The 11,228-nt window shown below is 59.2% G+C and overlaps 1 protein-coding gene across 1 annotated transcript; it reads right to left on the reverse strand.

Moving 5' to 3' along the window:
- Positions 1-436: 436 nt before the first annotated feature.
- On the reverse strand, positions 437-1,695 carry TMEM275 (transmembrane protein 275). The gene has a single exon (XM_081817178.1). The coding sequence runs from the start codon at positions 1,693-1,695 to the stop codon at positions 1,174-1,176; it is 522 nt and encodes a 173-aa protein (XP_081673304.1). The 3' UTR covers positions 437-1,173.
- Between the last annotated feature and the right edge of the window lie 9,533 nt (positions 1,696-11,228).

The raw sequence follows: 11,228 nt of genomic DNA on the forward strand, positions 1-11,228 counted from the left end.
AGGCAGGCCAGGAGAAAGCTGTAGGCTTTGCAGAGCCCTGGGGAGCCCTTCTCTCAGCCTTCTCACTGGGTGACTCACCCCTTAACCACCACCACACACACCCACACACACATTCACATTCATGTGTGATGTCAGTGTTACCCAAACACTCCCACGCTCCCCATCTCATATGTGTAGCCAGGCAACCCCACGCACAGACACACTCATATATTCATCCAGGCCCCACTCTCTCACACCTGTTCCCACGGATGTTCACAGTCACATGCTCCGCTCCCCTGGGGTCCCCTTCCAGGTCTCCAAGAGGGGCTGGTGCTAGGCAGATGAAGCACTTGGCTGAGAGGATCCCCGGAATCAAGGGTGCTCAGCCCAAAGCTCCGCAGTCAGTCCCTCCCTCCGGGCTGCACCATCACAGAGGACTTGACTCAAAAAAGGTGCTTTATTGAGGAGTGAGGCACATCGGGATGGCACAGTGCAGATCACACTGAGTGAGGCCTTCCTGGTTGGAGGAGCGCGCTCACCGTTCACCCCTGTCTGGGCTTCACCCGCAGCTCCCCCTGCTCTACCAGTCAGTGAGGTGCTCAACCCAGCTCTATCTTAGGAGACTACCCTGGCTCAAATCAGGACACCCCCCCCCATTAATGCCAAAAGATCATGTTGGGGGTAGAGACAAGGAGGGCAGGGAGGAGCAGAAGGGGAAGCTGGTGGCCTTTCACAGTGCGTAGGGACAGGAGACAGCCCAGGTTGACATTCCTCCCTGCCCCTGCTTCCTCCCACCCCTGGGGTCAGGTGCCTTGCTGGGAGTTCCACGCTCTCAGAGCGGCTCCGTTCCCAGTGCCCACGTGCCATGGTGGTGGTGGTTGTGTGAGGGATGGAAGGTGTGTGTGGGGGGCATTTCATCGAGTCTGGGGAGTGAGGTCAAGTAAGGCCCAGCCGACCCCACTTAAAGGGCCAAGGCACTGCTCCCTCCTTTGGTGAGTGTGCCTCCTCCCTGTCACATTCTCCCTTCCAGAAGTTCCAGACGTGGGACAGATGAGGCCACCTGTGCCCAGCATCGGACCCATAGGGACACATTTTCTCTTTTCTTTTCCTTCCTCTCTCCCACTCCTCTTTTTTCTTAAGTGGCACCGAACGGACGGCGCCCGGACGGGGAGTCAGGGCCCGGCACCGGCTCCGCTAGGGGGCGACGCGCTCCCGGGGCAGGTTGAGCTGGCCGCCCTCGGTGCGCGGCGCGGAGACGGCGGCGGGCGCGGGGGCGTCCAGGGCGAAGGGGCCGGGGCTGGATCGGCCCGAGGACGCGGCCGAGGCGGCGGGGCTGAGCTGCACGGCCGTGGTGTCCTGCGCCGTGCGCTCGCTGCTCTCCATCTCCAGCGCCACCGGCCCGCCGCCGCCCCGGCCCGGGCTCGAGGCCGCCGCCGAGCGCGGACGGGGCGCGGGGCCCCGGCGGCCACACGCGCAGCAGGCGGCGAAGCAGCCGAGCGCCAGCGCCAGCAGCGCCGGCCCCACCACGAGCGGCGCGTTGCTCCGGGGCGGGAAGGAGGCGAAGGCGCCCACCAGCGTCACGTTCACGCCCGCCAGCAGCACGCACAGGCCGCAGGCGCAGAACAGCGCGGGCGACGGCAGCCCGGGCGGGCGGCCCCGAGCGCGGCTCGCGGGCGCCCGGGCCGCCGGGCCTCGGCTCTGCTCCGGGGGCGGCATGGGCCTGGGGCCGCCGGGCACGCGTCAGGCTCCGTCCTGCCGCCGGCCCGGCCCGGCCCGCATGGCGGCGCAGCTCACGGCCGTCCTGGTCGTCCTGCGGGCACAGAGCGGGAGGGACGGTCAGCGGGGACTCGGCTGCCACCACTCTCGGCTCTGTGGCTACGTTCAGTGCCTGGCCAGCCCCTTGCCTCTGCCTCGGGGAAGCACAACCCATCCTGTATGGGAAGAGTCTGCCCAGCGTTTCCCCACTCAGGCCCTGGAGTCTCTGGTGGCCATCCTCTCTCTAGTGCTCCAGACAGACACAGCCCCTCCACCTCCTCTCCTCCAGGAAGCCTTCCTGCATTAATTAAATTAAGCGAGTGAATGGCTGTAAGGTGTTCAGCAGGTGCCTAGGTGCTCATCAAATGATAATCATCCTGATCAGTAGTCCTAATTAGAGGGCAGATATCAGCTCTTGAATTTAGACAACTTCCTCCATCCCCCAAGTGGAAGAAGCCTTAGAAATCATCTGCTCAAGCCCCTCCTTGTCCAGATCAGGAACCTGAAGCCCAGAGAGGTCTAGCAATTTACCCCAGAGTCAGGACCAGGACCCAATGACCTTGCCACCTGGCCTGGGTGTCCTCGCCCTAGGCTCTGGTAGGCACGGCAGTGACATTAACTTTCCTGAACATCAGATGAGGCCCTGGAGTGAGTGGCCACGTGAGAGTGAGGAGCCCTGATGTTTCAGATGGCCAGTGAGAAGGGACAGTGTCTACACAGGCTGGAGCAGACCCAAGATCCTCTGTAGACTGGGCTTTGTATTAGATTCCAACCCTACCCCCATCCCACCCCCAGGATTCTACTATTGAACCTGGACTTGAAAGCCCAATCACTGGGTGTTAGAATTCCTTTCTAGGATTCTCTGTTATTTCTGGTTCTGGGATCGATCACTGGATTCTAGAATTCTGGGAGTGCATGCAGAAGCAAGGGTAATGTAATTAGAATCTAGAGATTTATGGCTTCTGAGAATTCTGTTCTAGAACATGAAATCACAGGTATAAAGGCCCTCAAAGGATAAGATCATAGCTATGGAGCTGTGTTAGAACTGTGGAAAAAACATCAGAAAAGGGCTCTGAGTGGGGATGAGAGAGGAATAATGGGGTAGTGGTACCACCGGGGAGCAAAGCCTGCCGGATGAGCAACTGAGCATGACGTGGACAAGTGGCCTCTCTGTGCTTCGGTGTTAACACCTGTAACAGAACCTACCTCGTAGGGTGTAGTGATAATTAACTGCTTTCAGCTGAATCAAGTGCTTGGAACAGTGCCTAGAACATAGTGAGAATTCAATAAATGTTAGCCATGTTGTCATCGTGGTGGTTGCCAGGGAAGAGGCCAAAAGGTCTCAGATCTGGAGAGGCTCGTCAGAGTTTGGAAACAGAACAGTTGATCTATCCCCCAGGTCATGCTCAGCCTCAGGGCTGAGATTGTCCTTCCTGAGCATCCAAAGCCTGCACACCTTGGGGCTGGAGAGAGTCTGATGACTGGGTGAGTGAAAGCGAAGGCTAGTGCCAGGGAGGGACAGCACACTCCTCACTCGGGACAGCCTTGCTCTGCCTGGCCTCTCGGTTTGCAGTAACATCTAATTTAGTTTTTACGGCATGAGATTAGGCATTTCTGTTATATCCCCATTCTATAGATGAGTATATTGAAGCACAAAAAGATTAACTAAATTCCCCCAAGGCCCCTGAGTGGCCGTGGCCGTGTCAGGACTCGAAACCTGGTGTCCGGGCCCTGTAGCCTGAGCTCTCAGCCTAGCCTCAGGCTAGGTTTGCTAAATGCTGGTGGAGCGGCTGGAGCCCGGGGCTGGAACTCTCCTCAGGCCCTGTAGATAAGCTCCTGTAATCAGCACTTACACTGCTCAAATGTCAACAACAGAAGATGGGGCCAGCGTGTTGTGTGCATCTCTCCAGAAAGGTAAACTCACTTTTCTCCTTCCTTGGCTTAGCCTGCTCAGTGCAACACAGGCCCTAAGCAACGGCTTCAGCTTCCAAGGGCTAACTGCCAATGAATGATTCTTATCTGCTCCTGGATAGAACTACTCCCGGAGGGGCGCCTGGGTGGCTCAGTCGGTTAAGCGACTGCCTTCGGCTCGGGTCACGATCCCAGGGTCCTGGGATCGAGCCCCGCATCGGGCTCCCTGCTCCGCGGGAAGCCTGCTTCTCCCTCTCCCGCTCCCCCTGCTTGTGTTCCTGCTCTCGCTGTGACTCTCTCTGTCAAATAAATAAATAAAATCTTTAAAAAAAAAAAAAAAAAGAACTACTCCCGGAGTCCCCACCCCAGGCAGGGATAGGGCTCAGGGCCCGTGGGTGTCTCCACCCTGGCTGATTGGGATCTGCGGTGCAAAGGGCGGTCGCAGTTCAGTTTGGGCCACCATCTCCCTCGGGCGGACTGCGACCCTCCAGCTGGGGCTGTTGCGACGTTGGATACTGCCCTGCGGCAGGTGCTCTGGCAGGCTCTGTGGGGGGGTGTCATCGGTGCTGTTCACCAGATCTTTTGGGGTCTCCCCGTTCTGAACACATGTCATGATTGCACTTCCTGGCCAGTCTGTGATCATTGGCCACGATGAGGGGTTCTGGCCAATGAATTGTACGGTGCAGCACTTGCCCGCTCCGTCGCTTCTGGAGTGTTTAATTTCAGAAGCAGGAACCTCTGAGATGATGCTCTTGCTTTCCCGAATCCTTCAAGCCTTTCTACTTCATCCCAAGCCCAGCCCTCGACCTCATTGCCTGAGCAGGAAGGAAGGTCATGGCTCCGAATCTTAAGTTGTTGGGACTAGAACACACCTTCGCTTTAGTGAGCACTCCAGGCTGCTGAGCTGGTAGAAATCACCTAGTTCAAGCTCTTCCTCTATGGATGGGGGAAACTGAGGCTTGGAATGAGAAAGCTCAGGGAGGGAGTCTGGGGCCCAGGCCTGACCAGAACCGTGCTTTCCTCCCCCAGGAAGGACCCTGACCACTGTCATTCAGCGGCCCATGACCCCGATCAAGCAGTCACCCTCCCTGCTGCCCTGCCTCTGGCAGGAGAGGCCCTGTGGTCTCTGTCTGGGAGTCTAGGCCGGAAGCACTTTGGGGCAGAGGCAGACACTAGAGGCTAAGCCTCAGATGACCAAGACTCTCGACTTTGGCTTGGGTGCGCAACTTGGGGGATCGGGCCCCTCTCCGGGCCTCAGCTGTCAGAATGCGGGGAAAGGTTTAACCGGGTTGTTGTCTCTGAACGCCTCAACCTGCTGTCTCACTCACCTACCTGCGGTGTGTGGAGGTGAAAATGGGAACCTGCTCAGAAATTTACTGTCAAAATATCAAACGGTTTCTGAAAAATGGTACATTGATCTGTGATACGGCTGTTTTGGGTTGGGATTAGGTCACTCCCCTGAGAAGCCACCTGCTGCCCAGGGGTTCTGGTCCCTCTCTAGTGACTCTGTGCTAAGCACTTTTCCTACACGAATACAGTCAGTCTTTCCTACAACCCCGAGACCTGCTGCAGTCCTGAACCCAGGATGCCGTGAGGAAACCAAGGCTCACAGAGAGGAAGGAACTTGCCCTGGTTTACTCCGCTGTAACCAGTAAAGCTGGGGTTCAAACCCAGGTCTGTCAGACTGAAAAGCCCATGTTTCCCCTATACCAGAACTTCCGCTATGGGAAGGTGTAGAGATGTTTGACTATTTTAAAAAAATGTAGTAATTGATTATTACTATCCAGCTAATCATCAACAAGCTTGAGGCCCAAGGAGGATGGTCCTCAGTAGGGGGAGGCGAGAGCCCCTGGAAAGGGGAGTCTCTGCCTGAAGCCCCTTCAGGTCAGCTGGCCAGCCCCGCGCCCCCTGCCCAGTCCATGGACCTGGGAGGTCTGTGTTCTGCAAGAGCGGCTGCTTGACCAGGGGCAGCTGCCAGGCCTCCCGACCCTGGGGTCCTGCTCCAAGCGCTCAGGAGCCTCTGGGCGAAGGGGCTGGGGCTTCCGTCCAGGCAGCAGCTGCTAGTCCCAGCCCCTGTCCTCTGTTTGGGATCGAGTCCCTTGTTTGCTCAGTCTGGCTCTTTACTCCGCACTGTGAACCCCTCCACTCCCCTTCATCTTAGCCCTTCTGCTCCCCCTCAGCTGAAAGTCTGGGCCAACTCTCAGGCCCCCAATACTTCTAGCACGCTGTCTATCCCCAGCCCTCTCCCTATCGTCAGGGAGCCTCCCACACCACCATTACTCAGGGCTGGCTTATTCACTACCCTGAAAGCTCTCAGCTTCTGCCCGCTGAATTGTGCCTCCCCAGAGCCCACAGAGCTGCTCCCACCCCCACCCCAGTCCATCCCACAGGCCACCCCTGCCCCCTCACAGATTCCCCAGGCTGGAACTAAGGCTTGAGGATGAGGTCTGAAGGTGTGGCTACCCAGCTCCTGCATCTGACTCCTGGGCCCCATCATCCTAATCCCTGAGTGCCTGTGCGCGCGCACACACAGACACGCACGTGCACATACAGACACGCACGCGCACATGTGCGCACACACAGACACGCACACGCACATGCGGGCACACGCGCGCACACACGCACTCACACGTGCACGCACACACACAATCAGTGAGCAGACATACCCAGAAATACACTCACAGATGCTGGACACTGTGAGGGCTGCAGACGCAGGCCAGCACACAGACAGCCCCTCTCTCAGCGGCCTGCCTAACCAGTGGACATGCCGCTGCCCAGTAGAGGCTCTGGAGTTCTCTCCGCCTGGCAGTGTGTGTGTGGCGGGGGGCGGGAGGGGGCAATTTGGAGATAAGCAGAGCTGGAGCCTATTCGAGGGGTTATGGGACTTCCATTCTAGCTGCTCTGATGGCGCCCTCCCCTTTACCGTGGGTCCCCATGCCTGCAACAGGCAAGGTCCTTGAAGCTCCCCTCACTGGGGCTCGGGTTTGCTCTTGGGAAAGTGGGAGTTCGGTCTAGATGATCTCTGCCAGCCCAGCAGGCTCCAGCTTCCCGCACAGCTGAGGGGCCCCGGGGACCTCGGACTCTGCAGTGATCACAGCTCTGTGGTCATCAGACCAAGTCTGCACCGAGGCAGGCGAGGTGCTCCTGGCTGCCCTGGGCCTCCTGCTCTTGTCCAGTCTGCCCCGGGGCTCGCTGACTTGCCCACCAGACTCCTTGGGCCACAGCCCCCAGCAGGGGCCGTGTCTGTGGCCAGACTTGGATCTCCAGCCTCAGTCTGGGCCTCTGCCTCCCCTCCACGCAACTCAGCTGCCTGGAGCTCGTGGGAGGGGTGGGGGGAGGGACTGCGGGCTGCCTGGTGTGGAGGTGGCCTTCCTGCCCTCCAGCCCAAGTCCCCCACTCCGAGGGACTTCAGCATCCTTGGCACAACCGCCCCATCCTGTGCCCTCCTAGTTGGTTGGCTTCTCATCTCCAGTGCCCAATTCCTCCATTCCACCTCAGCGACCCTCTCCCTCACCAGCCCCGGGGCCTCATCACCCCTGTCAGCACCACGAGCCATTCCAGCTCTGAGAGACCCAGCCATCCTACCCTTGACTATACCCTCACTGCTACCACTCTAGACACACCGGCACGGCACCTACTGTGTGCTGAACACTCTTCGAAGCCCTTTGCATATGTTATATATCATCTCGGTTAAGCCCCGTGACAGCTCCACAGGCGGATGCTCTTGCCACCTCTGTTTTCAGATGGGAACGCAGAGGCTCCGAGAGGTTGCCTTAGTTGCCCAGGGTCATAGACATGGTGATAATATGTGGCAGATCTGGGATTCACACCTAGGCGGTGCGGCTTCCAAACGCGTGCCCTTGGCCGTGACTCCGTGCTGCCTCTTGCTGTGACTGTTCTCTGATCTGGGGCCGTCCTGCAGCTCTCAGCATTTCCTCCAGAGCCTCGTGCCCCCACGTCCTTCTGCATACTACCTGACCCGTGACTCCCTTGCAATTTACCTTGTCTTGCAGCTTAACTTCTTCCTTTGTCCTTCTGCCAAAGCCGCCCAGCAAAGCCTCCACCCTGCCTCCTCCAAGTCTATGCCCAAACTGCTAAGCCTCATGGGTGAAAAGAAAATCACCAGCCAGCACGTCTCTGGGATCACTCAGACCTTCAAGGCTCCAGGGGAACCTTCCCCCCACCCAGTCAGTGCTCATCAGCCCCCCTCACCGGGACCACACCTCCTCCTGGATGCACTCATGCCCCTCCCGTCCTAAAACAAAACCAGACCCTCCTTCAACCCCACATCTGCCTCCACTTAACACGCTCTCCCCTTCCTCAAAGCACTGTCTACACTCCCTACCTGTCTACACTTTACCTCCGCAAGACTCATTCCACTCCAATCTGGTTGCTGTCCCATCACGCTCTCTCTCTCTCCTCATTGCTGAAATCAGCAGACGAGTTTCAGTCCTTAGCTAACCTGACCTCTCCACAGCTTTGGCCCTGCTGAACCCTCCCTCTGGAAGCATTCCCTTCCTCTTGGAAACAGGCTCCTTAAACTTCATCTTCTCCCACAAAGCCCAGATACCCAGCCAGAAACCCGGATTTCAGCCTCGCTCTTCCTTCTCCCTCAGGCTTTCCTCCACACGTTTCCAACCCAATCCATCGCCAGTCCCCTGCAGATTCTTCCCTCTGTGTCTCTAGAAACCATCCCTTCCTCTTCAGTCTCCATGCTACCCCACCCACTCCCCTCCCCCATCTCTCCCTGCTGCATCCCTCCTGGGCTCCCCACGGCTGCCTCCTGGCTGGCTTCTTCCAGGTGGCCCCCTTGATTTTGCTCAAGTGGAGCCGAACTCAGCAGGTGCAGTCAGGTGAACATGCTGCCCCCTGTGCCTGAAACGTGGTCGACTTCCCCTTCACCTGGTTAACTCCAGCTCAACCCTCGGAGTGCAGCTGGGCAGTCACTTCCACCAGAAAGCTTTGCCCAACTCCCCAGATCAGCAGGTCAAGTCAGGTGTCTGGGTCTGCATCCTCCAGCGTTCGTCCTGGAAGACCAGCATTATATCCACCTTATAGCTGCAGTGGAGTGCCTGACTGTCCCCAGGGGCCCAGGGAATGCTGGTTAAACAAATGGTGAAGAGAGGAGTTGGTCACAGGGGTGTCCTGCCTTCCTGGCTTCACCTGGGTCCTGGTTTTGAAGTGACTCTGTGCCCACTTCTCTCTGATCCCCTGATCACTTTGGGCCTTGGGAAGTGGTGGCTGTCAGCAGGGCCGGGACTGGAGGTGGGTCCTGGGGCAGATTCTCACGGAGTTACATAGAACAGGGAGGGATCAGGGTCAGCAGAGGGGCCCAGGGCAGCCACTGCATGCTATATGTCCCCTTCCCTTGTTTCCCTCTACGTCCTTCTCATCTCTTTTTGGAGAAGTCTGTCCCGGGCTACAGGTACCTGACCTCTTGTCTGGGCACTACTCCGTTCTGCTGGGGTTTCAGGCTGGTCGGAGCCTGTCCTCAAGACTCCCTCAAGACTCCCCTCCTGGCCGCCCTCTCCCGCTGGTCTCATCCCCTTGGCCCCCCTCCAACCTCCCCCAACTCGTGGGGCTTTCACTTGCCTGAGCCGGTCGGACGGACGCTTCTCTGAGCAGCCCGGGCCAGCCGGAGGGCAGGATCCCGCGGGCGCAGGGGGCCGGGGAGCGTGCGGGGCGTGGGGGTGGGGGGCGCAGACCCGGGCTGCCCGGCCCCGGGAGGCCGCGGGCGGGGGGAGCAGCGGGCGGCGGGGTCCGGGTGCCCCTCGCGCTGTGTCGCTGCGGCCGCTGGGCCCCTGGGCGCCCGGGCGAAGCGGCGTTCTCACGGAGTGTCCTCCTCTCTCCCGCGCCGCACCGCCCCTCTCCCCTTCTCCTCTAGTTCGGCGGCTTCTAGCACCTTGCTCTGAGCTCCCAGCACCCCCGCGGTCTCCGGCCCGGACTTTGGGGGGCCTGGGATGCCGACGTTGCCACTCTGGAGCGAGGGACGTAGGTGGCACGGTTCCGTCTGCAGCCCCTTCCCTGGAGGGGGCGGGGGTGGAGCTGTGGGGGCAGGGAGACTTCGGGGGAAGGGGCTTGATTTGAGCCACCCTTCCCCAATCACCGCCCACCAACCCCCCCCAGAATGGGGTGTGGCCACGAGCCCCTTCCAGGAGGCGACACTATCTCCCAGTGGGATCTGGAAGGGCCTATTGGGGATGAGGGGGTGGGGAGGGAGGACTAGGTGGGAGACTGAGGTGCTGACTTCCAGAACCCGGAGGTGTTCAGCTGGAAGAGCATCTCCTCCAGCCTCGGCCTTCATTCATTTGCTCATCCATTCATAAACCCTTCCTGATGTGAACCATGTGCCCCCCAACCTTCCTCCGGACAGGGGCCCTTCGAAGGAGGCACTACACCCCGTCCTCTGGCTGCAGAGGAGGAAACTGAGGTGCAAGTCCCCATGGCCTCTTGCCCAGCACCCCGTGCACTCTGGGGGATGCAGAGGCAGGATGTGAGTCATCCCCAGACTCCAGCCCCAGCGTGGTCAGTCCTCCCGATCGGCCAGCAGGGCTGTGACCTCCGGGGCTGCCTGGACCAAGCACTCTCCACTTCGGTGTGTTCTCTGAACCATGGTTGACTTTCTCTTCACCTGGCTAACTCCAGCTCAGCCTTCACCGTACAGCTGGGACATCACTTTCCTCAGGAAGCCTCCCTTAACTTCGCAGTCCAGCAGGTCAGATCCGGTGTCCAGGTCTGCATCCTCCAACTTTCTTCCTTGAGGACGGCATTATATCCACCTTGTGGGGCCAGCCGGGCACAGCCACAGTTGAGGTCAGAACAGGGCTCTGGGACAGAACTGATTTCATTTATTGAACAGACCCCTGGAAGAGCTGGGTCCAATGACCTGTCCCTGCCCACACCCACTCCATGCGGAAATACTGGAGGGTTCCAGAGCTGCTCAGAGCTGAGAGAGCACTTCCCCCGCTAACACGACCCCCCACGCCACCCTGCCCACTTGGCCCAACATCACCTTCCAAAGCATGGGTGTGGAGAAGGCATGAGCTCCACATGGTCCACTCCTGTGACCAGGTTGAGGGGGCGGGGGGGTTGGGGTGGAGATACACTTGGGAGGATGCATCTGGACATTCACTTAGACTGGAGGGAAGGAGGTCTCAGGGGTCTAGTTCCAAGGGTCTTTTGAACCCCTACCTAGTTCTTCCCCAGTGGACATAGCCCTTGCCTTTTTATGTGTTCATGCCTCAGGTTATTCTGCTCTGATCCCCTACACCATTCTGTGCTGGGCTCTGCCAGTCAGTGAAGATACCAAAGCCCTGCCTTGGGGAGATCACGCTGGGGGAGGGTTGGTGGCGGGCCAAGGGGTCCCACCCTCCCCACAGCTCAGGCCCCACTTCCCCCATTCCCACCCCTTCCATCCTTGGGCATTGTTCTGGGGTGCTTCAGGTGAGGATTGAAGATGGGCAGGAGGAAGGGTTTCCTTACTGATCAAGGGGGGCCCCCAGGCCCGAGTTATGCACTGATAACGCTGCTGAGGGAACGGAGAAGGGGCAGCGAGCAGGCGGGATGGGGGGCGGAGAGGAGGG

This window comes from Leptonychotes weddellii, chromosome 4, assembly GCF_054177405.1.
Source record: "Leptonychotes weddellii isolate Sample4059 chromosome 4, ASM5417740v2, whole genome shotgun sequence".
NCBI classification, from domain to species: Eukaryota; Metazoa; Chordata; class Mammalia; order Carnivora; family Phocidae; genus Leptonychotes; species Leptonychotes weddellii.

Bases quoted from the DNA above. Each gene is read 5' to 3' on its own strand.
- TMEM275 (XM_081817178.1), bottom strand. From the start codon at position 1,695: ATGCCGCCCCCGGAGCAGAGCCGAGGCCCGGCGGCCCGGGCGCCCGCG.